At 42.5% G+C, this 21912-nt stretch overlaps 1 protein-coding gene across 1 annotated transcript; it reads right to left on the bottom strand.

Annotated features, from left to right (window-relative positions):
• Positions 1-324: 324 nt before the first annotated feature.
• Positions 325-21899, bottom strand: PARVG (parvin gamma). The gene is made up of 13 exons (XM_054181461.1): positions 21682-21899; positions 19106-19207; positions 18537-18601; positions 15604-15706; positions 14394-14534; positions 13857-13972; positions 11822-11877; positions 10869-10891; positions 8820-8881; positions 8638-8706; positions 7336-7437; positions 3523-3595; positions 325-1620 (listed from the first exon to the last, which is right to left on the bottom strand). The coding sequence occupies exons 2-13, from the start codon at positions 19182-19184 to the stop codon at positions 1541-1543; spliced, it is 969 nt and encodes a 322-aa protein (XP_054037436.1). The 5' UTR covers positions 19185-19207; positions 21682-21899; the 3' UTR covers positions 325-1540.
• Between the last annotated feature and the right edge of the window lie 13 nt (positions 21900-21912).

Here is a 21912-nt window from a genome sequence, read left to right as displayed (position 1 = left end):
CTGTAAAAACATAAAAACAAGGTAATTATTGGTGCAAAAAGGATTAGGCTCGGGGCAGTTTGCAGAATTCTCTCCTCCAGCAGCTGTGCAGTATTACCATTTTCAAAGGCAGGGCTGGAAGACTTATCAGCATTGCTATCTAAAGATCTTTCTCAGGCTGCGTGATCCAGAACTAGACACAACAAATTCTCATCTGTAAATGTCAGCACTCATACCAGGCGAGCTTTGGTTTCCCCTTAACACACAGATGAAGCATCAGATCAGAGATCAAATGTCAGAGTCACTGACGACAGGAAATTAAATCAGTTTAGATGGAAGACAAAATAATACAAAAACTTTTTTTTAATTAGATCTCAAGCTTTATGCAACACAAATATGACATAATTTCAAGGTCAAGGGAGTAGGTGGAGGTTTTTGAAGAAGTTCTGATTTAAAACCCTTGAGTAAGACCAAGGGTGACAGCTAACATAAATTGCGGCTAGGCTCGCTGCATCCAGGGGGAGCTGCTGGGACTCTTGGGGACGGTCGCTGGAAAAATTCAGCTACGAGAGTCTCAGAGGAGTTTGAGAGTCCCCGCAGCACGGGTATCCTGTCAGAAGTGGCAGAAGCCGAAAGTTTCGCTACTCCTGCCCATGATGGCCTCTACTTCTACCAGCTGCAGAGGAAGCCAGCATCTATCCGCCTCTTACCGGAGAGAAACCACAGTCGTGTTAGTCACTCCTACAACGTGCTTGACACAGGAATCGGCATTCCGGCTAGTCAGAGATTATGTTAGGGCTGCCACAGGCGGGAGCCGGCCACAGTTTGGCATTAAGTTAGCAAGGAAATCAGGGCATCTTCCTACAGCTGTGCAGGAGGCCCCTCTGTTACTGCACAGCCTCAGGGCACCGTGTTGTTCCGAGTCCCTTTTCAAGCAGGCAAATTGTGAAACTTCTACAAAACACTGGATAAATTCAGATTTCAGTTCTGCCACCTATTCATTTGGTGTCTAATCCATATCCTCTTTCCTGACAACAGCTGGCCACCTGTCTAAAGAAAGCTTTGAACTTCAGCTTCAAGCTTGTCTGCAGTCTTCCCAGGGATGCCGCGGTGGGTCTCTCTAGGTTCCAGAGTGACTCAGAAGCAGGAAAGTAGGGAGGCTGCAAAACCAGCTTCCAAATTCACCTCCAGAAGCAAAGAAGGCAGAGTCTAGAAAAAACACATATTGCACTTCTTCGCAGCGCTACGGGGGGCTCAGAAAAAACAAGAGACAGGGCTGGAGCAAGAGCTACAGACACAGAATTAGCCAGTACATTGACCCTGGACACACACACACGTGCTTAGAGTTACTCAGGCTGTATATGTGAAACCTTGCATGAATACATACTTGGATACACAGTGTTAATACACCAGGTGTCAAACACAAGGGCATGTACATAAACAGTGTCAAAACAGAGCTGGGAATCCAAAAATCAGACCATGATATGGCAGAGAAAAGAAAAAAAAGCAAAAAAAAAGCAAAAAAAAAAAAAAAAAAAGCCTAAGCTCTTGGCCTTGCTCTTCATGTTTCTTTGGTCTTGTATTTGGAATACAAACAATACAGAATCCGCATTGTAGCCTTCATATCTCCATTCACGATATCTGTGGATACACAAACCAGAAACAACAAAAACAGATGGGAAGTATTAGCAATCCCTGGAATAGAAATAGACTGCAACTGCCAGAGACAATCTTCCACCTTTCCCCAATTATAACGTGAACTTAGACAATCTAATTGTAGCAAGAAGTGAAACAGCAACTACAGAGCTAGAAAATTATTTATTTATTAAATGAACTTATGGAAAAGGGACCTTCACTGCAGTATCTTGCTGGAAAACAGGATAAATAATGCATAGTAAGAAATAATTCTTCACTAGCAGAGAACAGAAGAGATAATTTAATAGGATTTTGCAGCTTTAGGTTTTTATGATTATTCTTCAGTAGGAATCATTTGGGGAATTACCTGACACTTTATTTTTTTGGTTGTAATATGTCACTCATATTTTGCTGCTGTTGGCTGTTTTCTTTTTTTTTTTTTTCTCTTTTAGTTTTCAGCATCTGTGTTCTTGGCTAAACAAACTGCTCTTGTATTTAATAACTGCAACCGAAGACAGTACTGATTTAGGGGGCTTACTTGCCTTCTTGCAGTGCCGTAAAGTCACCAGGAGAAAGACTAACAATGAAACACTAGTAAATGAGATCCTTGAACAGCCTAAATAGTCTAGCTGTAATAAGTACCCTTAAATCATATTAAATTCAATCACTAGCTGAGGATTTTCTCAGTGAAGCTAAAGGATTTGCAGATGTTGGCACCAGTATTTCTTATACTGATCAACTCTGTATTTGAGGCAGTGCAGAATAGCCAGAGGCAAGGAAAGAAAGCATGGGGTTAACTCCTTTCATACAAAAGGTGAATCTCAGCATGGAGACTTGAGCTCACGCAGATTACTCTTTTTCAAAGGTAACATAAATAGCTTTCCAAACTCCTAGCTCTGCACAATATGGCAAAAAGCCCATCACGCAAACTGCCAACATCACCAAAGCATTAGTGGAAAAAGCAAAAAAAAAAAAAGAAAAACCAAAGAAAGTCCTAAATTCTATCTTTCCTCCTCCATGAACACATGCATCCTCTTGCTTACGAATAACTAATAGGAGAAGAGATAATGCTTTCTATTTTTAATAAAGACTTCATTTCCTTATTCAACAACAAGCTTTTGAGCTTGATGGAAGAACGACGGGGTGAGGCTACATGCCCTGCAAGAGGTCAGGCTAAGCAGCCCCAGCACCATCCATTAATGTAGCCACATTCCTTATCCCACCAGAAGATGGTCAAAATTTTTTCTGTGGAGCATTTTTTTTAATTGGAAAATTGGACTCATCCAAAGGAAAGTGGATTTTTTTTTTGCTGTAGGGCACGAGAGAGGAACTCGTGTACATCGATTCAGCAGTGAAAGCACTCACTTGGAAGTAGGAGATGAAGATTCAGCTCCCAGGTCTGAACTAGACAGAACAACAACTTAAAACCTGTGAATTGCGTTTTCAGGAGACAGAATCCAGAAGAGCTGGGTTTGAATAGAGTGGTCAGTGTTTCTGATTTTCAGGACATATTCTGCAAGGTATCTCCTCACACGAAACAGGCTTGTTTGTAACGCACTAAAACTTTTTATGAGATAGGAAAATAGCTTTCCCTCTAGTTCAGCTGCTGTAATTTCCCTAGGAGCTGCCACTGGTTTAAATCTTTAACAAATACTGACCTATTAGACAGTTTAAGTTTAGTGTAAAGTTACTAAACTTCTAACAATCCAGCATTTTTAGTATAGAAATAAACTGGTTCAAAGCAATTCTCCGCTTTATTGTTATTCAGACTGAGGAGCTATGGGGCAGCCATATAATGAAATGTGTCAGTGTCACACTGCAGAACCTACTTTCTTCAATTACCCTAACTTTTGCTAAGCCAGGATATTAGCAATTCTATTCCAGACAAGTTTGCATGTCATGACTCACCTTCAGAGTTCACAGAAAAATTCAGAAGACCTCCATCTGTCAGCAAGTCCAATGCAAGGTTAACGTTGTGAAGCTGCTCATGAGAGAGAGAGAGAGAGATCAATATAAGAGAAAATATTTTCTACCCAACAGTGCAGTGGCCAGGAGGTTTTAAAAAGCATTCCTCTATTAGCTGAAGATTCTCATTCATAAATATGTACTCGTATTCATCTCCTCGGTTTTGATGGAGTGCTCTTCAGAATTTCTACCGATTATCATATAAAATCAGATATAAAATCCATCTCCAACAAAACTTATTCCATGAGGTGGGCAGAAGAATACATTTATTTAAAAATAGACCTTACATGTGAAAGTCTTCTGTTAATGGATGTTTCCACAGGGAAAACAGGCTAGATTCGTGACTGGATCTAATAGATGCATGGAATTTATTTCTATCTTTTTAACAATGCCCATACACTTAGCACATTTGGAACAAACAAAAAATACATAAGGAAAAAGTTCTCTGTATTTCACTCAGGATTACGAAGACTGGAAATCTTCCAATCAGCTATATTTTTGAGCTAGAAGTTTATGCTTTAACATATAAAAATGTCTACACACAATAACAGTAGCGATAATATCCTTAACATTAGTCATGAGAAGTTAAGCATACATCTATGAACGCAGGCTGGATGTTTTGGTTGGGGGTTTTTTTTATTATTTTTCCTCAGTTGTTTTTCTTTCCCTTCCCCACATAAAAGCAGTATCACACACATAGGCAGCGGCCACGAATGATTTTTTTAAAGTAATATACCATCCCGTTATTAGCTTCTTACAGCTTCAGGGCAGTTGTTTACCTGGCTTGTACTTAGCACGCTCCCTTCCTCTAATGAAGCAACAAGACCTGAACAAACTTTAAATTGTCTCTTCGTACATTCCTTAGGCTACTGAGCAATTTGTCCTTCAGGAGGCACATCACGGGTGCTCCCGCGCTGACAATAAGCACAGGGGTGCCCCGTGCATAAGCCAAGAAAAACCTGCATGCTCTGAAGTGAAGCAATAGGTTTATGTTTTACCTGGTTCTCTGATTTACAAGTAACTGACGCTGACGCTTCGGGCTTCTTTTTCTTCCTCTCACAGTCAGCAGCCAGCAGAGCTTAAGCTTATACAAATCTATGCAATTTTCTGATCAGAATGAATAAATCGAACGTTTTCTTAACGAACCAGCATAGGTAAAAGGGGCACATTTCCCTCTCTGTAACACGTATGAGATTTGCAAGGAATGATAACATGCAGATTTTAAAATAAATCTTCAGCCAGAAATATTGATAAATACCAAAGAAAGGCAACCTAGAAAAAATAAGTCATTTCATCTGGCTGCGCTTCCAGATTCAAAAGAGCTGGACAATTCGCTAGGATTTACAACTGGACAGAGGTCAGGACATCTGGGGTATTTCATCTCTGGGCTTGTTTTGGCAAAAGTGCTGAGATCCCACAGTCGTGATAAGCACAAGGGCCCTCCTTTATCTTCTTCTTCATCTCCTGGCCGCACAAAGCTCACCCCTAATTTCAGCCTATTTTGTGATTATATTCTTTGTCTCAGAACACACACCTTTCCATATTCATGAGTGCCCAGAGCTAGGTTTTCTTTACAGTTACTTGTAAACCTCATTTTTTGGTAATAAAGACCCAGAAAACCAGCAACAAGCCTACCCACGCACAGTGTTGTCTTCTTGCAGCTATAGGTGGGTCACCTCCTGAATTTGTGCTCCTGCTTTCCTCATCCCTCCTGTCCCTCTAACACGGGCTCCTGCCCTGCCCATTTCTTGTTTCTATTTCCTCCTCACTACCACTGCTTCCACCCCAATTTCCCCTCCTTGCTATTGTATCAGCTTTGAACCTCAAGCTTTCCACTTGAATGAAATGCGAGGCACCACAGCGATCATAACGGGGTGTGCAGTTGTCACCATTTTTATAACACAAATGACGTGTTTTAAGTCTCAGCAAAGGTTATATTTTCATACTGTACTGTACCAATTAACATCTAAAATGACAGGGAGTTAGAAGGCACCGGGGAATTGAAAGACGTATTTTATGTTCAAATAACTGTTGAACTGTGGTCGCTCAGTATTTTTAGTTATATTGTCATCCCACTTTTCATCTGGTAATGAACATCAGAGGAGAAACAAATGGTAAATACCACTTTGGCAAATGGCTCAACAATAAGTCTGGTACTTGGAAGTAACTTTGGTAAAACGAAATTACTAAGATGTAGAGAATTGTACTGAACCAGTACCCAACCCCATTATATTCTTCTCTGAGGCTAGTGACCAGCATGTGTAGGGTAAGGACTAGAAAGTCTGAGCTCTGATTTGTACCTAAAATGTAGGGGTATCTCATTTTTTCAAAGTGATCTGTGAGCCTTGAATAGGGCTGATCCAAAAAATAAAAAGCTCATCTATGAAATTTTAAATAAAAATATATATTATTTTTATTTACTTCCTCAGAATAAAGTTACTGGAAATATTAAAAAAAATTATTTCCAACTCAATGGACCGGAGCACACAATTTTGAAAACTGAGTGGAGGAGAAAGGGAAGAAAAACAACTGCAAGGAAAATGCTTTGATTTTATTTGATTCAACCCTTCAAAATATATTTTCAGGTTCAGAATCATCTTAGAAAAAAAAAATCTGAATTTTCCTAATACTTTTAACAGCCGTCAACTGATAGCGATGAGTCTTTGACAAAATCTGAACCTAGGTCTCCGACAATTGTGCTTTTAAATGTTTTGATGAAAAGCTCCACTGGAGTATTTATTAATTAATACAGGACCTCTGAGATTTTCATTACAAATAAATACTGCCCAGGGAGATCAACTGTGGTGAGGTCAGGAATCGGACGAAAGCCTTGTCTGTGCAGAGAAGCTGGAACGCAAACCACGCCAGAGGAGAGATCCCCTTCTCAGGCAGCTCTTGAGCAAAAAGGATCGGACACATTTCACCTTTGGAGATCTAACTGAATACAACCCAGGAAAAACAGCTACGGTTTCATGATTTTCAGAACTATACAATGACCCAAATGAAAAATCTTTACCCACACCGCAGACAATTTGATAATATCTCAAATATCCCGAATTATTTCAACATCCTAGATCTGTGGATCTGGATTTACAGCGGCAGCCCAGCACGCAGTACTTTCTGGCTGATGCCACCTTCATCTTTTAAAACACTGACGCAATCTGCCTGCTAGAGGTTGAAAGAGGAGTCAAGGCAGTCTGGCTGGGTAGGTTACAGCTCCTGCCTCGGGAAAGGAAAAGATATAAATTCTCAAGAGCTTCCTAAGCACAGAAGGGGCCTCCAAAATGTTCTGGTCATGTCTTGATTAAGGTATATTTTTAGGACGACGTAAGGAAACCTATAGGGATCCAGTTCTGCTCTGCATGAGGTGTCATCCACTTAAAAACGCTGTTTGCAGGACAGACTTGGAGGAGATAGATAGCATATCAATTCCCCGCCACGCAGAGCCTCTGTATTTCACTCGAACACTTCAGAAGTACGTATCTGCCTACCAAATGCAACTAACAATACTTTGCCTCCCATGACATAACAATTAATTTTGAAGAAGACACCAAGCTGTTCCAAGGTATTTGTGCAGAACCAAGTGCCTGCATTTGTACTGTCCCCAACCACCAACCTGCAGACACTGCCTGCACGTGACTTCACAGGCGGCAGCAGCAGCAAAGCAAGAGGCAGCGCTCTTCATTGACATATGGAAGCATTAAATACACAAGATGTTTGAAGCCTCAAGCTCTAAGTAATTAAATAACAACCTACCATCTCCGTGGTGCTGGCTGGAGTCAGGAAGAAATCCCTTAAATTCAGAAAGTAACCCTCCAGTTGTCCAATTAACAGAAGTAAGATAACTCCATCTGCAAACTGGATGAAGAATGATCTGAATAGTATTTATTATGTTGGCTTTTAGTAAAAGTACTCCGATAAATGCCATTCTAGCGATAAAGGAATTTAAATGGTACTCTGGCAAGCAGACGGCCTAATGACTCAGCTCCCTCAACCTCTTCTACAGTGAACTTCGCATTTAGTTACAGAAGGCTCCCAAGTTCGTATGAGTAAAAATACGACCTTGTAAAAGGACAGCTATTAAAACAAACTATTCCAGACGCGAAGAGACTTCAGACGACCACAAGTGACAATGGCGTAAGTATGAATAAAAGAAAATTGTGCCTAGTGCCTGAGATTTACGACAAAACACTTGCAAAACTTCCTTTCTCGCAGTTGCCCACCAGGAAAACCCAGAAAAGCACCAGAACACAGCGCCGCTTTTCATTCGCACGGCATAAATCACAGGGACCGCCACTGCACTGAGGTTTTGAATGCCTGGAGCAAAGCAAGACTTGTGGGTTGATTTCTCCCGCAGCTATTGTGGGTGTGTTTGCAGAAGCAGGGAAAGAAAACAGCCACGAGGGATGCTTGTTTCCCATCGCTCGCTCACTTGCTCGCTCCCTGGAGAGGCGCGGGAAGGATGCTCCTAGCGAACCGCCGTCCGCCCTCCCCAGAGGCAGCGGGAGCAGAGGACAGGGAGGTGCAGTTGTGCCCCTCATCACCGTCGCCCAGGGAGGAGATCCCAAGGTGCCTAACGAGCACCTCACTTGCAATTTCACGGACTTTAAAGAAGCTCGACGTTCAGAGGATGGGACTTTGAAATGTAATGAAAATCAGGCCTTCCTACCGTGAAGAAAATCCAGGGTTAAAAAAAAAAATCACTAAGCACCAGCAATCAACTTGGCTGTCAGTTTAATTGTCAAAAAACCTTAATTTCCATCCCTACAGAAAGAGCATCCATAGGAGTTGGGCAGACTCGGAAAGTTACTCCCTGTAGCATTACAAGGACAGCATTCAACACAAAGCTATATTTTTTCATTACTTATTAGTTTCAGAAACTTCAGAAACTTCAGAAACTTCAGAAACTGAAGCCTGATATCTTAAGCTGAAGCTGGAAAAAACTGTTATGTTGCCAAGTTTCAAATTACTACAACAAAAAGGAGGAATCCTAATGGAGAGAGGAAACACTCAAATGGCTGACAAAACATGGTTAACATGCAGCTTAGAGCAGGCTACCTGAGATTCGAGGTCTTTCACGCTTAATCCCAATTTTCCGACATGCTGGTTGACAAATTGCAAAAATACCTAAAGAAAACAGAAGGGGAGGAGAGGGTGGAAGACAAGATAACTTTTCTTAGTGAAGTCATTAATTATGTTTTACCTTATAAATTTTGACATCTATTAAAAAGGTAAATTACCTTTTTCACAGCATCCAGTTTATCTGGAGCACGGCTAAATAATTCATCAAAGGCATCATCTTCTGCATCAAAACAACATTAATTGGTATTATTTGCAATAACTGTCAGATCAGAGGTTTAAAGTGGCTCCAGGAGGAGAAAGGTGTTCACATGTCATAAGCCAAGGAGAAAGAGAGCCGTAGGGAGATGCGGAAAAAAATCCTGCTTTTGTATTTATCAGAGGACAGGGTGACAGGCTTCCCTTCAGCCCTCTGACTATATCGGAGAAAACAATTTACTTCATTCAGCTCTGTAATTTTTGCCTGCAGACGTTCTCAAGATTTGTGCTGCCACCAGCCTGAGCAACGGCTAAGTTTCCCATCTCTACAGTTTATCTCTTTTCAGTTACGTTGGTTTAACCCTGAACCTCTGGGATAAAATACTATAAGCAGAGAAGAAGAGCCGTACATTTTAGTGCTCTCCCCCAAGAGAAACGTCAGTTACATCGAATTTGCAGAAAAACAGCCCCCCCTTCCTTCAAAAAACCACAAACTAGATACTGGGTTTGGAGACACTGCTCTTTCTCTGAAAATTCACACACCTCAAAAATGACCACTGCTGCCATCCAGTTTTAAAGGCAGGTACCGAGCCGGTGCCAGCAGCACTGTGCCCGAGAATTAAGACGAGTTTAAAGATTTCCATGGAAATGAGATTCATCAAAGTCCCTGTGAACGCCCACCCCCACCTCCATTTTCTGCCCAGGTTCAGCAGGAGCAGGCTACATCTCTTCATGGTAACCCAGCCCAAAGACTGCTCTGGTTCAAGCCCGAACAATCATTTGGAACGCAACTGAAAATCAAGGGCACCCCGGCAGCATAACTAAATGGAGCACCAGTTTCCACGGTGCAGGAAAGCAAAGGCAGCTTTGCTCGAGGAAGGTTCCTCCCAAAAGCCAGCCACAGAGAAGCCTCCACTGAGAAAGGGTTTCCTCGGGCTTTTCCATTCTCCCTGTTGAGGGGGTCGCTGCAGGAGCAATGTCGGGGAAGGGGTGAATCCATCAAACGAATCACCCAGCAACAGTTTGAAACCTGCAGCAGTCTCGCAAACGAGAGAGCCCTCTTCTGGAGCCACGCTTTGGGACTCCTCTCTTTGCTAAGCAAGCTGCATCAGAGAGAGAGAGAGAGCGCATTTTGAAGAGAGTATCGCAGATTTCTCTTTCCAGCAGAATCAGCCCACTGTAAGAAATACCTAATTACAAGTTGTATGGGGTTTTTTTTTCCCCACAATTTCAGCCCACGCTAGAGGCCGCTCAGAGCAATAAGTGCTAAATATGTATTAAATGATACAGTTTGCACCTCTGCAAAGGATGAAAACACGAACATAAAGGGGACAGCAGAGAATTAAAATGGTTGTGTTGATTCACTGGGGATGCAACGTCCTCCTTTGCGGCAAGGAAAAGCATCTCCCACTGAAGCCCGAGCGGTGCCCGGACCCTTTGCAGGCTCTGAGCATGTGGACATTTTTCAACCTCAAGTGTTTCACAGCCCTCAAAAGCCCTAAGGGTAAATTCTCGGGGGACATTGGTTTTACTGAGCTGCTGTCCATAACCGAGTGGATTTCAAAATCTCATTTGCAAACTGCGGAAAGGAAACTACATTGAAACTGGCAGCAACAAGAAGCCCGATTCTCAAGCCGTTATGCTCGTAAATAGTTCCAACAGTGAATGAGGTCAATGCGTAAATCCAAGACAGACTTTGTCCATCCCTCAGCCAGGTCTTCTCTGCTGGGGGAGAGAACCCAAATATCAACCCATTGTATTATTTCTTGTCTCACCTCCCATTTGTTGCCTGTAGTCCACGGGCAAAGTCACCACCCAATTTCCAAACTATATTGTGTTGATACGAACACACATTAACAGAAGGCATTTGGAGAAAAACACGAGGGGAAACTCATTAATCTCCATTAACTCTAGCGGGAGCGTACTGGCATCAGGAGGTAAAAATGGATCAGAAAATGGTGTATAACAGCACATAATAGAGAAACACTGAACTTGGCAAGGCCAGTACTTACTTGACTGCGCTTCTGAATTCACTCTAAAAGTGCGATAAGAAAAAAGAATTAGAAAAAGCATTCAACAGAACTGATCTTATTCATAAGAAAAGCTTATCTGCGCCATCAGCTGTCTCGTAAAGCAGGAGATACAGTACAAAGTGCCATTAACTTTATGTCAGAGTAACTTTCCAACAGACGTTTTTAAGTACAGTGTATATCTGCATAGGCTCCTGGAAGTATATGAGATTTTAACTGGCCCACAGAATAATGAACATGGGTTTTATAACCACAATCCATAATATCCTTTTCTAAGAAGCTGCTCATGATATCAGGATTTGAAGATGTTCTAGCGTATAAAAGACGATAGTAGGAAAATCTGTTTCTAGTGCTTGAGATGATGTCCATATTTTCTCAGTTTAAAAATGGCATCCTGATACTTAACTCCTTTAATAATGACAGCATCTCAGAAATTCAGCAAGCTGAAACTGAAGAACTGCCTCCTTTCTCTTTATTTAATAACACAAGAGCAACAAATTAATAGTGGGTTGAAACCACTATGGCCTTACAAAATTTCCAGTTTAGTCTGAGACTAAATTTACAGTAAACTTACAGTCTGAGGTAAATTTACAGTACTGGATTTTACTATTATATTTTTTATTATATTCCATGGCAATGACAAACGCTAAGCCTCAGAAATAGTCATACACATTATTTTAGAGAATTTTATATAAAGAATAAAGCGGGAGGATATTATACCATAATACCCAATCTGGAGAAGGGGGAGAAAAGAAAAAAAAAAACACAAAAACCACCCAAAAAATAAAACAGAGAAACAGCTCACATGCATATGCATGGCTGGGTTTACACTTTTTGTCATCATCATGAGCCCAGCTTTTTTTTCTAAGGGGGAAAACACCCACAATATTTCCTTTCTGATTGACAGTGTAAAAGACAGATATATCCCTTCTTACTTGTTTTCTGTGATATTTTCCACTGCAGTTGCTGTCTTTAATCCTCTGGAGGTGTTCTGTTAAAAAGACAATAAATATTTTTGGGCTTGTTACACACAAAAAAAATTAATCTGAAAGCATTAAAGAGGCATTCATGAACTGTTTGCCGTCTTAAATGATTACCAGAGTGTATTTATTCAAGAAGTCCAGCACAATTAGTACAGGCATTTTGAGAGGTGGCTGCTCCCTTCTGCTCTCTTGCTCTTCAACCAGAAATTATCTACTTCCCCACCAGAGGAAGCTGAAGGAGAAGCACCTGGTCCCTCAGCTGGTGAAGTCCAGAGGCTGGCATGTTCGCCTGGAGACCTGGTGAATGCATCAAGCTGCTTTGGGCAGGCAGCGATTTCCTGCGCACCTCATTGCATTACGGACTCTTCAGCTTTACGGCACTGGAGGTGGTCAACTCCCCCTTATGACGACCTCACGCCATGGCCTACCACCCATTGATGAATCTTACGATTAAGCTTTGGTAGGTTGGCAATTCTTACTATTTCTGAAGCAACCTGGGATCTCTGCTTATGTCCTTGTTTCTTTTTTCCACTATATAAATCTTAGTACTCCACAACACATCAAAAAACAACTCAACTGACAGTCTGAAGAGATAGGAGAGGGTGGGAATGCCTGCTGCTTTATTCAGGCATGTGGCAAACATCTCTTATCACAGAAAAGTCTTTGGTGTTTGCTGCTCTCCCCTTTTAGGCAGTGAAAAACACCCTCTGTTTACATAATGAGTCACCTCCTTTGGGTCAACTCTGAAGAGGAGCACACCCAGCCCCGCTGGGGAAAAGGCCGGTCCTTCCTGCAGGCACGTACTGCAGAAAGGTCAGGCCTTTTCTGGTCTCCTTTGGGTTTCCTCAACATTTCCCCCTTCCTGCCCCTGACCCCTCTTCTGAGCTGTGCCTTCATCAGCTTTCCTCACTTTTGACCTAATGATTACTGTTCCCACCAGGGGCACTGATTTCTCCTACGGGAAATCGGCCCACTACATGGTGATCTCCATTGCTACCCCTATCTCTCTCAGGGTGAACAACCCTTTCCGATGCTGCGGTTTCACAGATAATCCCTCCCAATTTCTGTGCAGCTGAGGCACTCGCAGCCCCACAAGGCACTAGACGGAGGGCTGCTTTCCTCAGAGGCTGGGTTGTCACTCATCAGACCCACACGACAGGACTGTGGGCAGCAATGCACAACTTGGACTCCCATTAGATACCAAAGAGACCACTCCTCTGCTGAAGAGCTGGGATGGGGCCACAATGGCTACCTTTGCAGAATCAAGCCCCAGAAGCATCTGTTGCTCCAAGGCACTTTTAAACTTCCCAAAGAGACACGCGTAGCTCAAGGGCATGCTTTGTTTCAGTTCTAGCTATGTTCCTCCAAAATTGGAGAGAAGAGCACTAGGTCATACTGCACAGACTGTGTGCTGGGCTCCCAACACCACTGAATTGCAAACCCTCTGTTAAAACTGTAACACAGTGGTGCTAATTTTTGCAGTTATATCCCAAATTGTGGGATATTTGATGTTCTGCTAAAGTTCCACAGTTGACTTTAAGAAACAAAATAGAGGAAGAAGGCATGTAGAACTCAGCTTGTAAAGAAAAATGCCAAAATGTGACCCCCAATGGAAGGGGAGTAAAAACTCCCCCTGAAGAAATAAGTCAGTGTCACAATGTATTTTAAAACACTTAGAGATAGTAACAGGAGAATTTCTTCTTTTTCTTCTTTACAGAGATCAACAGCTGTTTTCAGTTGGAACCATTTATTTTTTTTCATCAAGGAGAAAAAACAGCACAGTGTTTCTACCCTTTTAAAGATACAGTGTGTGAACTGAGAACAAAATGAAAGTCTAGTCCAGCAAATTCAGAAATTAAAAGGCACGGTTCACAGAAAATACAAGTAACTTTCACCGCTGCACACACACTTCTCCCTAATTCTAAGCAAATTAGTCTTGTGAAGGGTCCCTAGGATCTACTGTAACAAATATTGAAACTCTAATTACCTCAATGGTGATTGTTTCCACTTGAACATTTGGAGGCATGGCCAGGCTGGGTTCAAAGCGCTTTGCTATTGCAACCAGAAGATGCAGTGTACTCAGTAAGTCCTTTGACAAGATAGCTATTACGTGTAAAGAAAGAAAACAATGTTTAGTGTGCAAAACAATTAAACCTCACTCTAATATCATAAATCTTCCCTGCGCAGAGGATCCCAAAGTCATGAAGGGCCATAAAACAGGTGGAACATCAGATTGGGGTTTATATCATATCACAGTTCAGCAATACCACACCTTAGAAGTCCTTTTTGTGAGTCATACACATGGGCAGGGAGGGCTGTTAGGTGGTCCACAAGCCACACACTTAGAGGATGCAGCTTGCATGACCCAGTCAGTGTCAGATATTCCCGTCTCACTTCTGATTCAACTAGTAACTGAAACCAGGTTGCTTAATCACTGATCTGACACCCCTTTGCCTCACAGCAGCCTTGTAGCAGGGGAAGCCCCGTGATGGGTAATTTTCTCCAATTTCACTTCTGCACCTACATTCCACACTCCATTTCAGCTGACTTTCTTCCGGTTGCAAACACTTTGCCACAGCTTCCAGAATCACAGAGAGTTTCTGTCGCTGTTTCTTTTCTGTCAATGCGATCTTGTCAACATCCAGCTTGAGAGATCCTAGGTTTTCTTTGACAGAGAGAACATAGGAAGAAGGATGTATGTTAACACCACCATAGGAAAAAGAAAAATAAAATCAGAAACATGAAATGAAAGCAAAGCACACAAAGTCTTGTCTTAAATGTTCTACACCACTTAATAGCTTCCACAGACCCACATCCCACACCCGTATGCCTTGTTAAACTCCTGCGCTCTCCGAAAGCCTCAGTAAAATCAGTGAAACTCTGCAAAAGGGAGAGGACTCAAGTCATTCCTTGCAGCATCGTCCCCCAACCCTAGCACTCCATGTTCCTTCTTTTCCTAGTGGAAGGCTACAGGAATCAAACAAGCGAATCTTTCCTCTAAATAGTGGAAAAAGGCAGTATCAGCTCACATAGAGAGAAGAAATCCCAGCTCATTGCTCAGGCAATTACCTATGAAAATAAGCCAATCCTGTTCACACTGCTACCCTCAGCCTTGGTGAAAAGGAGATATGATTTGAAAGACTTCCCCAAAGACAGGGAAAGGGAAAAGAAAAATTAAGTAGGGCCAGGAGAGATGAAGAAATAGAAATAGACCAACAGGCTGTTCCAAGAGATGACAGCATTATACAAGCACCTCATAGTGTAGAGAACCTCTTAGATTTTCATCAGTTCCAGTTCCAGCCCAGTGCTTAGAACTAGAACTTTTTATTTTTATTTTTATTTTGAAAGCAGGAAAACATATAAGTTATAGTGCTGATTCCATCCAGTATTTCTGGTAGCATCACAAATCACCTTTGCGCTTCTGGCTTGTGAAGCCCTCCTTCCCCTCAGAGGCACTGTAATTTCACACTTCAAAGTTAACCTTTTTATTATGTTAACTAGCAGGTAAAAAGACTTTCTTGGAAGAAAAATAATTATAGAAAAAACAATAGCGGATGATCAGGCATTTGTTCAGAATTGCAATTATCACAGATGGTTCACAGTGCAGCGCTTTCTCCATTAGCAAGAAGCAAGGCTCCAGCAGACCACGGCTATTGCAATTCCTGAGGTTTATTTTGTGATCTGGAAGTTCCTTTATGATGTGCTTGCGAACGAAACTCAAAGCAGCAGCTTACCCAAAAGATGATGAAGTACCAGCCCATCGTAGAGATCTTCTTCCAGACTTTTAACTACTATGTGTTCCTCTTTCAGAGTTTTGTTAATCCAGTCAATCAATAACTGCAGAGGAAAACAAAGCAGCTGGCAACTATGTTCTTGTTGTTTAGACATCATAGAACTCAGCGCTATATTGTGTTTCACCTTTCTCTTTCGTCCCTTGTCTCACATCTTGGTTTGCTTTCAACGACCACTTCCTTTGTGCTTTGTAGTTGTTTTTTTAAAGGGAAGTTAAGCATCAGTTAGTTCTCCCTAATTTTCAGGTGAGATAGACGTCTCACAACTTATATTCCTATGAATTTTGTAGGAATAGTTACACAGGTGGAGAGACAGACCCTATTCTCACTGCTACCAGGGAAAAGGCTGCAGAGTATACTTCCCAACGCTGGACTTCATTAGACATCTCAGAATTCACACAAGTTCCACCATCAGACAAAAGTTTGTAAAGCAAGGAGGCTTCACTGACCCTGTTGGCTGCTTCTTGGAGTCATCCATGTTACTAGCACTCTTCCCCTTCCTCTCCTATTTTTGTTTTCTTTTTCTTTCTGCAATTTCATACTATATCTGTCTCCAAATACCTTTTTTTGGGGTGAAAAAAAAGCATTTTGTTTATTTTGCTGTCTTACCTGGTAGTCCTCCCATCACCCGTTCCAATATCCTTCCTGCCTTTGCAAGGGGAAGCTGCTCAGGAAGCCAAGGGCTGGCTACAACTGGAAAGGAACCACGTTTCCAGTTACATCCCTTGGCCCTGCAGCCCCTTCCTTGAGCACCGTGCTCCTACACAGGAGACCAAAGGAGCTCCCCAGGACTTCCCCAAGCCTGTGTTTTATCCACTTATGTTGATAGAAAGGGAAGATGACCTGCTGAAGCAGAACTGAAGAGCAGTAGCCCCAGCTGGCTGTTAACAAGAACCTCTCAAAAGAGGGACGGGTGTTGCTTGTATTGCTATTATTGCTACAAGTGAGGGTCTGGAGTTTGTTGTGTGGACAATATCCTTCTCGCTCGCTGTAAACAGAGGAGAACATTCCTAGCAGATCCCTGTAAGTTAGCCAATATTAGCAAAAATGTAAAAAGCAGTTAGAAAAAAAAATAAATGTCTCCGAGATGCTCGAAACCGCACAAGAAACAAAAATGCTTGGCGCTGGCACTTGCCTGAACTGAGAAGCTGTCAAAAGGTTTGTAAAATACTTCCTCGGCGAAGAAGTAACAAGAATTTTCTAGACCAGAAAGCTGTGCTCCTCAGCTAATGCTTGCAGGTTAAGACCTGTCGATGCTTTAGATGTGTGAGGGACAGAGTGGTACCCCAAACGTAATGGTACAACCAGATGGAAGCTGGAAAAGCAGAAAGTACCGCTGAGGACACGTATCCATCCCAACCTCTTCTCTGGAGGAGCCACAAACTCTTTAGATTAAGAAGGCAATCACTGGCACCAATGCGCACCCAGAGGACTGCCTCCCTTGGGACCCAATTTCCACCTCCTCATCATCCAAAGAAAAAGAAATTAGACAGTGAAGAACATTGTTTCAGGAGTCTCTGATGGGAAATGGCTTAAGCGCTGAAGCTCACAGAAATCTCCATAAACTGAAGAAAGCTCTTCATTTTTGGCAGTCTGGAAAGAATGAATTCAGTGTCTCTGTAGACAACATAATTGCATTTTGCAGCACCACCTTTCAGATTTTCTCTTTTGTATAAAAACATTGTGAAAGCCTGACACAAAAATTAAATCTTTTTGATCAAATGTGCATGAAGATTTAAGAAAACGTGATCTAGAAATGCACATATTTATGGATTTATGAATGCCATACAACACACGTATCAGCACAAAGCCTAAGCTGGTTTTCATAATATTTATAGCAATTTTAGTATCTCCATAATGCAAGACGTGCTGGTCTCATAAGAGACATGCCACTTTTCTTCCAGCAAATGTCAGTATGTTAGCCTTCCCCTGGGCTGTGCCATTAGAGAAACACGGTGACTGAATGCACAGGGGAGATTTTCAGAATTACTTGGAAATAAAGTACTTTCCCATGAAATAGGATTCATCCTTCACAGTTACCTCAAGCACAAAATACGCCATACAACAACTCAAAAGCTTTTCCCCTGAATTCTTGGTGACTTGCACACCCTTCATCCCTTCTCCCTCTGCTCTATGCTATCCTTGTCAGTCTGCATCGCAGCTGAGCCAGTCGCCGCTGGAGGTAGAAGACTGGAGGTTCAAGGCCAGGCTGGATGGGTCTTTGCACAGCCTGGTCTAGTGGGAGGTGTCCTTGCCCATGGCAGGGGGGTTGGAACTAGATGATCTTTAAGGTCCCTTCCAACCCGAACCATTCTATGATTCTAAGGCAAGACAGAAGACTTAGAAATCAGCACAGCAACCCTAGAACTTGTTATCATGGGATCAGGGCAGCAAACTTGCATGTATCTGAACATCTCTCTTTAGCCACAACAAATGCCGACGTGGGTTTGCTTTCGATCACGGTCCACTGTCCCAGGTGGACTGCCATTGCTCTTTCTTACACTATCATTACAATGAAGGAGCAACTGGGTACTCCTGGTGTGGCTCATCCACGCGTCCCAAGTTAGGAGAGGTAACATATAAGAAGAAACTCAGTTTTTAAATCAACACTCCACTTTACACACAGCAGCGACCACTCATGGGTGATGCAGGCACCTGAAGGCTGGTCTCGTACGGCCCCAGCCATCCTGGCACTGTGCTGAAGCAAAAGCTCTGTTTTGCCTGCGTGGAGCCCAAGTGCCAAAAGCAGAGCTCGTCCCCATCCAGAAAGTGTGGATGGGGCCAAGGAGCTGGGTAATTTACAGGGCCGAGCATTAACACAACAGGTCAAAACAACTTGAGTTGAGGGTTAAACAACATAGTAAAAGAATTGGTACCAGTTTTAGTTCTTCCAATTTGGGATTATTCCTTGAGGTTGGTTTTATGAGTTTCTTCTTTTCACCTATGAAAGGAAGCAAACAGGATCCATTACAATTATCAGATATGACTAATGCAAATTTGCTGTAAAGTCTGCCATCAGTTTAATATTACCCAATATCACTAGCTGCTATATGTAGAAACACTGTCATTTTTATTTTAACTGATTCCTTACGAGAAAATGGCATATCAGACTATTAAGACTGCTGTTGGAAATTATGCTTCAATGTAATTCAAATCAGTCAGACCTAGACGGACAATTCTGCAGAGAGGAAAACAAACTTGGTCAGATCCTTATGTGTAAAATTTAAATTTCAGTGAAAGAACCAGCTAGAATTTGTGTTGCTTCTTCGTGACCTGCCTCTAGAGAGTCAGGAGCCGAATGATACACGCCGAGCTTACTCACTGCTGATAACACCATGGGACCACTGCTGAACAATACACAATTCATTTGTACTGCACATTTTCTGCTTGGTTCCTCTTGGTCATTCTTTGGCCCTTTTTCTGTCCTGGTTCATAAAATACATACCTTGAGCGATGACATTCTCAGCTAGGAATTGATTAACTGCAGCAGGCTGTGTAAACACATTTAAAAAGTCTGTATCCATTGTCTTTTCTCACTCTTGGTAAACTGGCAAAAAATATGGGGAGAAAAGGAACATAAGTAAAGGCATGTAAAGATCAAAATTAGTGCTAAGAAGAAAACAAACAAACTGAAGGGTTTATTTCAGTTACTACTTCATGACTGGTGGATTGCTTTTTAAAAAAAAAATAAATCTGAAAATGTATTTAAATGTGTGTAAAGAAAGAGAAGTTAAAAAGAACCTTTACATATCAAAATGGTGTTTACTTCCTGCTGCACCCTTGGTCTCTGTTTGGCCAAGGAACCCAAATATCAGAAGCCGCCCTTTAAAATTTGGAAGCCTCTAAGAATAGGCCTGAAATTAAGAGTTTGCAATAGCGTAAGTTAATATCCTTTAAGGCCTTAGTCCTGTGTGTCCTACTCAGAGTGTCAGAATTGGTATACTGGGTAACACTAGCTTGCCTGGGATCCAGTCTCTCACAGCACCCAAAAGCAGAAGCTTGGGGGGGGGGGGAAAAAAACAAACACAAACAGAGCAAGCACATACAGCTACTTCCCTAAAACACTTCAACAGCCTGTAGCTCAGCCTTCCTAAATCAAAACTGGGATCCTGGTAATTAGAAGCTGTCAACACATTTACTTCCCGTGAACTTCCCATCCACCCCTTGAACGCACGTCTCTCCCACCATTCAGCAGAGAGGAGCTGAAGAGCGTGGCTTTACCTCGCGTGAAGACCCCCCTCCTGTGGCTTGCTCCGACCTGCCACCTGCCAGCTTCCCCTGAAGCTCCCCACTACGCACGGCGCAAAGAAGACCAACTGGTTCTCATTCTTCACATCACTGTGTCACTACTCCATGCTACTACTGTATTACTATCCTACACCCTCTTTCCGAGTCTGAGGAAGCACAGCCTACATCTTAGTCATCCTTCATGGGGCAACCACTCCGTAGTACCTTCGGTTGTCCCGGTCGCCTTGTTCTGAACTCTCTCCGGCGCTACCAGCGCTTTTTGAAGCACTAGGCACCAGATCTGCCCAGATTTAGAGAGGTGCACCGCAGCCTTCACAGTGGTGTTCTCTACACCTCTCCTCCTCATTCCTAACGCTGTTTGCTTTTTTGATCACCGCTGAGAACCAAGCTGACACTTTAATGGAACTATGTATTATATCCCCAAGACCTTATTCCTAAACAGCAACACACCACTCAGAGCCTATCATTTATCTGTAGAGCCAGTATTGTTTTTCCCCCATGTGTTTCACCTCACATTTATTGACGTTGATTTCCTACAGCCATTTCAGAGCCTGAGAACTGCAGTTCCTTAGCATTTAATAGACTTGTTGCTTGTTACTAATAATTAGCATTTGCGAGGAGGCCTTTGTGTCTCAAGCTGCATTTCTGTGAGGCTTGGTCCTAGACAGAAGTCTTTCAAAGAATAACACACTGCAGAAACAACATGAAATGGAAGATGACTGGGTTTGGACACGTTCTTGGGGTTAGCTATTTAATGAGAAATAGGAAGGGGTGGAAGACACTCTTCTCACACGCAGGCTTCCATGTCTGCTGCAACCAGCCTCTGCAGCTCATCGTTCAAATTTGCCATTGGGAGTTGTGACTGCCATGCTGCTTTTTCCAGCCTCCACCCTCCCGCACATGTTATTTATCAGTACTCGGAGAAGAGATCGCTGTAGCAGACAACTGCTTGAATACTGATTGCAGAGGCACTTCATGATGACATTTTTAAATAGAATAGAGGTTTAATTATTGACTATTCAAATGAAATGGCATAATTTGGTCCTCCATTCGCTGAGAACATCATAGACGTACAGGCTCGTCTGTTTTAAAGTCAGGGGGTGTTTTATTTCTCCTGTGCCACCTGCTGAGGCAGCCAACAAGTGAATTTTTCTTAGGCCAAGAGGTAGACTATTGCACAACGTTGCGGTGCCACAACTACCGACAAAAGAACTTATTCTCTAGGTGGGTCAGATCAGCTCACTTTTCCTCTGTGAGTCTTCACACAGCCTGGTTTCCCACATATCCCTGATATACGACATAAAGCATTAATGAGCTACCGGGGTTCTCTGGCATACGAACTAGCTGTAGAACATCCACAAGGCACTTACCGATGTTACCAAATTGTTTCGGCTGTTTTATTTCCTGTTTGAAAAGACAAAAACCCTACTCCGCATTAGCTCAAACACATTTCCGAGGAACGGTTGTCTAAATAGATCACACAAAGGAGGGCACAAAAACCAAGTGGCAATGTTAATAGTAATATTTCTGCCTTCAGAAAACCAGAATTAAAAAATAAATAAGAAAAAAAAGAAAGAATACGCATTGTGCGCCCAGTTTACAACTTTTACTTCCTTGTTTAGTACTAGACCTTTCAAGAGCCATTTTTGCTCACTAGCATCAGAAGAGATGTTGTCTTAGCGAGAACAATCCACGTGGACACAGAAAGTCTTACCGTTAAAAAAAAAAAAAAAAAAAAAAGGCACCCAGAAGAGTCCCTTTTCCCAAACTTACTATTTGCTCCTTCAGTAATTCTCCAGCAGCTCTTCCAAGATCTTCTCAGAGGAGGCGCGATGAAATTTACGGGGAGAGGGGACTGACCCCCAGGCTCGGAGCGTCCTGCGCCGAAGCGGCAGCCTCCCATGCGGGGCAGCGCCAAACGCGCAGGGTCTGCGAAAGGGGAAGTTGCGCCGCGCGGTACTGACTACTCTTAAAACGAAACCGGAGCCGTATCCGGAACTTAAT

Source organism: Rissa tridactyla, chromosome 1 (assembly GCF_028500815.1).
Source record: "Rissa tridactyla isolate bRisTri1 chromosome 1, bRisTri1.patW.cur.20221130, whole genome shotgun sequence".
Lineage (NCBI taxonomy): Eukaryota > Metazoa > Chordata > Aves > Charadriiformes > Laridae > Rissa > Rissa tridactyla.
The sequence above is the reverse complement of the archived record's forward strand: the minus strand, read 5'-3'. Positions and strand labels throughout refer to the sequence as shown.